The 6,168-nt window shown below is 45.7% G+C and overlaps 1 protein-coding gene across 1 annotated transcript; it reads left to right on the forward strand.

The window, feature by feature from the left end:
* The first annotated feature begins 4,570 nt into the window (after positions 1-4,570).
* Positions 4,571-5,306, forward strand: LOC147619741 (uncharacterized). Its single transcript, XM_086772629.1, has one exon. The coding sequence runs from the start codon at positions 4,592-4,594 to the stop codon at positions 5,042-5,044; it is 453 nt and encodes a 150-aa protein (XP_086628755.1). The 5' UTR covers positions 4,571-4,591; the 3' UTR covers positions 5,045-5,306.
* The last annotated feature ends 862 nt before the right edge of the window (positions 5,307-6,168 follow it).

A 6,168-nucleotide genomic window follows, 5' to 3' on the forward strand; every position in this document is an offset into this window, starting at 1 on the left:
CTTCTTGTAAGCACATACACACTCTCACAACAATGGATAACACACACACAAAGATGGAAAGCTGAAATTTTCTTCTCCTTATCGCTCTAGTGGAAAGGCCAACGTCCTCTCACGGGGGATGGGGCACTGGGCGAGCGCATCTAGTGGTCGGTGTGCAACATGGAAAATGGAAAGGCACAAGCACTGCGGCATGTCAACCAGGCCCGAAAACCTCACAAAAAAGGTGTGTAGACATGGAATGACCTCTGGGACAACAGAACGACCCAATGGTTGGAATGGGATTTTATCGCCCGATCGGTTTGGTCTTACCCCTCCTGCTCTTACTATCCTATGAGCTGTGCGGATGCGCTCCCGTTCCCCTGGCCAATTGCTCTGTGCCTAAAAGCTGACAACTGGCTCACCAATTGGGCAACCAATAAGGGGAAACCGCTTCTAGAATTGAAAGGAGCTAATATGTACATGCCCCAGATGCATTGGTTTGGATGCCTTGCTCAGCAGTGGAATTACCGAGCTCCATCGGAACATGGGTTCGACGTACGGTGGCAATATGGTCTGTAACGCTGTCTTCATGGGTCAATGTTTTTTTTGGAGGCTCCTGCATCTCAAGCTCTCTACAAGAAACAAACTCACTAGTTGGGCCCAATCTCACCGATGTGTCCATTCTGCGATACCCATAGGGAGGATCCGTTTCGCATCTTTTGGGCATGTCCAACAGCTCAAGCTTTATGGGGAGGAACAAGGAAGTGGCTGGACAGCACGGGCACATAGTATCAATTTACATGAAAGCACGCTTTGCTTGGGGATGTCACGTTCCTTAATCCAACATTAGCCAACATTTGGCCTTGGATTAGATACACACTCCTGTAACAAATCTGGCTAGCCTGAAATCAACTCATCTTTCAACGTTGCCCTCATATGCAATGTCCTGAATGGAAGGAAGAAGTGTTTGTAGCAGAATTAAAAGTACTCACTGGCCCTTTTAGTTCAGAGACGACATCTCGATCTCATCTCTTTTTTGTAACTAAACGATATTAATAATAAACTTATCCTTTCTCAAAAAGAAAATCATTATTCCTCCGTCCAAAGCGGTTAGCAGCGCCCCCCCTACCTCTAGGAGGGGATGCAGAAAATGCTCTGGAGGGAGCTCCGGTGAACAACACCTGCTGAACTGAACCTTGGGCCTCCAAGCAGGCCTACAGAGCTGAGACGCTTGCGTGACAGTTTTCCTACTACATGCATGTGGGTATTGGGCAACAAACTTGGCCCGCAGGAATGAAAATGAGAGTTGTGGGCAGTCGCGCGACGTCGTTATCATGGCCGATCGTTATCATGACGCATCCCTCCCATTAATAGTAGTACTATTGCCCACCGTTCCCCCCTGAAAGCCTGCTGCTCTCTCTGACATTACGCTCCTGAGCATGACTTTGGACCCCAAGAGAATTGCACCCACGTTTTCTCACCCCATCTTACTGCTGCAGAACTCTGAGTTACCTTGCCCCGGGGTTTTTTTTTTTTTGGACACTTTGTTAGTTCAATCAAGGTTTCAGCCTTGAGAATTTTCTCCTTCACACGTGTTCCAACCTTCGCCTCCAGGCTCATAACTTCTCACTGTAGCAACTGCACACTACTTTGCACGAGCCATGCATCCATTTTCTTTTCCCATCACGTCAGAAAATTAACTTCTTTTACCGTCACTTCAGAAAATTAACACTACTTTTTCACAAAGGCGGCAGCCAAGCTGCCGCCAGCCTGCGCTCCAATTATTGAGTGCCCCATGGCACCTTTGGTTCATACTGGGCGGTGGAAATCCACCCCCCCCTTGCCACGTAGAGGAAGAACGCTGCTGATGTTGTGCCGACCCCCCCCACCCAAACCATGTTCCACCCTCCACCTCGACTTTTTTGCAGGAGGAGCCCACCTCTCCCAACGTCCCAATTCCCAACGTCCAAATTTCCAACGTCCCAATTCCCAACGTTCCAATTTCCAACGTACAAACCCTCCCCCCCCCTCCCCCTCACACCCTTCAATTTCCTATAAATTAAAGGGTTTAGGGTGAGATTTTGTACCCTCTAGAATTTCCAGAGAACAGAGAACAAACATAAGCTTCACAAGTTCCATTCTCCAAGGTGCTTTTGCATGCACTTCAATCAGGCTTTCTTTTTATCCACCCATTTACCTTTCTTTTAATGTTTTTGTGGTACACTTGCCATGCCTTTGACATTGTGTGCTTATGGTTTTCTTTTAGGGGTGTGCGAAAAGCGCGGGAGGCAACGTGAAGCGAGCGCATAAGGTGACCCCTCACAAACCGCATTTCCATTATCATGACTTATCTATGTGTTTTTAATTTATGTGGCGCTAATATTCTCTTCGTGTTTGATGTAGGTACTATGGATTCCAACACGAGCCATGAATTTGATTCATCGCAACAACGAGGCGACGATGATCCTATTTTCTCCCAAACTTCTCTCCCGCACTCTAATTTCTATTCATTTTCCCATCCTCCTTTTCATGTGCCACCTCATGGCTTCCAAGCCCTACTCAATTCTCCTTCCTTTTCTCCAAACTCTCCCTTCATGTTTCGCCCCCCCCATTCACCTATGGTAGCGCAACCTCCTAATCGATCATCCCCCCTAGGTATCCCAAACATGGGTTCCATTCCCAATTCCCTAAAAAGCCAACCATCACCCAGCTTGCTCAATAACCCCCCTTTATCTTCTCAACCAAAGCGAGTTCGTGGCATGAGGAAGGAGCCTAGCGATGAGGAGATTGTGCCAGAGACCCAACCTGCGCCAAAGAAACCTAGGAACTCCAAAAAGAAGGTGGTGGTGGACTTGGGGGAAGATGACGACAACGACAATAAGAAAAGCAAGTGGCAAGACTTTTGGGTTGACCAACTCATTCATGTCAGGGGGGGCATGAGTGAGGAGTTCAACAATCCTGGGAAACAAGGGGTCAACTTGTGGGCAAAGGTGGCCACAAAGCTAGCCGGCATTTACCCTGATTTCGATAAGGATAGTGAAAGTTGTCGCAAGAAGTGGCAAGCGGTGCTAGCAAAATATAGAGTGGACAAAGCTCACAACTCGGTATCTGGCAATGACAGGAGGCACACATGTAAATGGTTCGATGTGGTGGATGAGTATTACCACGATAGAGCCACGGTCACTCCTCTTAGCCACGCTTCTTCATCAACAATGGATGATGCTACTTTCCCCGGCGGTGACAAGGATGAAGTAACTATAGCACTAGATGACGAGAAGCCACAAGCACCCATGTCCTCAAGTCATCGAGTGACTCCCAAGTATGAGGAATCTTTGGCCACAATGGCCGATACTGGGAAACATCTATTGGACCATCTCAAGGAGACCTCTAGCCAAAATGTTGCCTTGGAGAGGGAGCGACTGAAGATATTGGCAGGATTGCATGCCACAATGAGTGAATTCCTTAAGGAAGGAAGGGGGGGCAACAAGTAGCCTTGGCGGAGGAAATTCTTGTTATTATTCTTGTATGAGTTTTTAAAGTTTGGGATCTCGACGTTGCTTTGTTCCTATGCGTTGTATGGATTTATGAATGTTTCTAAGCTCCTAAGAAGCCATATAAGCTGAGAATTGAATATGTATCAACTTGTTTTGGATTTGCAGGTGACAATGGGCATGTCCAAAGACATTGCACTCTATTGTGCGTGGTTGTGTTCTATAGCGATCTATGAATTGCTTAAAGAACCAAGCATGCACAATGATGAGTGCATAGTGCAGACTTGGTTGCATGTTACCGAATGCATGGCACGATCTGTGAGGTTGAGGAAGATTGCGAACCGTAGGAGGGGTCATGAACACAAACAAGCGTGGGCATATCCACGGCCTCAAGGCTTTGTAAAATGCTATCTCCTAAGTGCTTATAGTGCTAGCATGTTCAAGCGGCGTCTTAGGGTTAGCAAAGAAACCTTTCATTACCTTTGTGGGAGTCTAGCACCATTCATGCAAAAGAAAACCACAAACTTCCGTGTGCATGTGTCTATTCAAGATAGGGTAGCCATTGCTCTAAGCAGACTTGCTAGAGGAGATGGACTCTTGGGCCTTGGTGACACCTATGGTTGCACTAAGAGCACATGTTGTGAAATAATCCTTGCATTTTCCAAGGCAATTGTGAAATCGGGTCTCCGAAATATGTACATAAGATGGCCTTCAAGATCTCGGCTTGCAACTTTAGCACGAGAGTTTGAGGCACTTAGGGGAATTCCCTACGTCGTTGGTGCGATAGATGGTTCTCACATCCCCATCATTGCACCCCGAGACAACCATGTTGACTACTTCAATCGGAAAGGGTTCCACTCTATTTTGCTACAACTAACAGTAGCCGCCAATTGCTCAGTATGGAATTATGATGTCGGTTGGGCCGGATCAGCGCATGACTCCTTGAACTTCTCCAGAAGTGATATAGGGCAAGCATGTGCAAGGGGCGAGCTGGGTAACTATTGTTTGGTTGGCGACTGTGCTTACCCCGCACGGCCATACATGTTAGTGCCTTTCAAAGGATGCAAGGAAGGGTTGACACGTCTAAGTACCATTGGAATTTCATTCAATCGAGCACAAGGATGCCAGTTGAGAGAGCGTTTGGTATGCTCAAGGCAAGGTTTCGCATCTTGCTAAAAAGATGTGACATGAATCTACGTCATGTCCCAGATCTTGTTGCGGCTTGTCTTGTGCTACACAACATTTGTATCCAACATGGAGAGTCTTTTGATATGGAGTGGGTACGTGAGGCGGAAGCAGAATTGTCAGCATGCTCTGGACGTGTAGAAGAGGATCGAAGAGCAATAGCTACCTCCATGAGGGAGCTTCAAGCAATACGTGAAGTTGACATAGAGGATGCAATGGAGCGCGCTCAAGGAGGCAATGAAGGGGGTGCGAGTGACCTTGGAGTTGGCTCGGAGCGGCGAGATAGTCTTGCCCGAACAATGTATAGAGAGCAAGCAAGGATGAATGTCCTACAAGTTTTTGGAAGGGCGGCTTTAGAGGAGCTGGACTCACCTACCAACTCCGATTAAGCCTTTGTAATACAAGTCTTTTGTCTGGTTTATTGTGGTTTGTAGTGTGGCTTCTTTATTTTATGTAGTTACACTATGCTTTGTGGACATAATATAGCTTTGTTCTATGGTTTTTGGTATGGTGTTTACTCTTTCTTCCGCCGCCCCCCAGTGTTCACAGTGGGCGGCGGAAGAAGTCAGGCTCCCTTTTACTTCCCCCTCCCTATGTGAACAGTTGGACGGCGGAAGTGTGCATTTTGTAAGAGTTCCACCTGGAAAAGTGTGTTTGAGAGTATGTTTTCCGCCGCTCCAATGTGAACCCGCCCTTTGTTAGTTCAATCAAGGTTTCAGCCTTGAGAATTTTCTCCTTCACACGTGTTCCAACCTTCACCTCCAGGCTCATAACTTCTCACTGTAGCAACTGCACACTACTTTGCACGAGCCATGCATCCATTTTCTTTTCCCATCACGTCAGAAAATTAACTTCTTTTACCGTCACTTCAGAAAATTAACACTACTTTTTCACAAGCCATGCTTCCTTTGTTATTTTTTCCCTTCAGCAAATTTCCAAGTCATTTTTCTCCCATTTAAAATTTGAAATTCTCATGTTAGTTCAATAACCTTCGCCTTCCAGGCTCTTAACTTCTCACTGTAGCAACTGCACACTACTTTGCACGAGCCATGCATCCATTTTCTTTTCCCATCACGTCAGAAAATTAACTTCTTTTACCGTCACTTCAGAAAATTAACACTACTTTTTCACAAGCCATGCTTCCTTTGTTATTTTTTCCCTTCAGCAAATTTCCAAGTCATTTTTCTCCCATTTAAAATTTGAAATTCTCATGTTAGTTCAATAACCTTCGCCTTCCAGGCTCTTAACTTCTCACTGTAGCAACTGCACACTACTTTGCACGAGCCATAAATCCATTTTCTTTTACCATCACTTCAAAAAAATTAACTTCTTTTACCATCACTTCAGAAAATTAACACTACTTTTTTCACAAGCCATGCTTCCTTTGTTATTTTTTCCCTTTAGCAAATTTCCAAGTCATTTTTCTCCCATTTAAAATTTGAAATTCTCAAAGTTGTCTAATGTTAGTTCAATCAAGGTTTCAGCCTTGAGAATTTTCTCGTTCACACGTGTT

The sequence above is a fragment of the Cibotium barometz genome, chromosome 32, assembly GCF_041138505.1.
Source record: "Cibotium barometz isolate CiBa-2024 chromosome 32, ASM4113850v1, whole genome shotgun sequence".
In the NCBI taxonomy this organism is placed as follows: domain Eukaryota; kingdom Viridiplantae; phylum Streptophyta; class Polypodiopsida; order Cyatheales; family Cibotiaceae; genus Cibotium; species Cibotium barometz.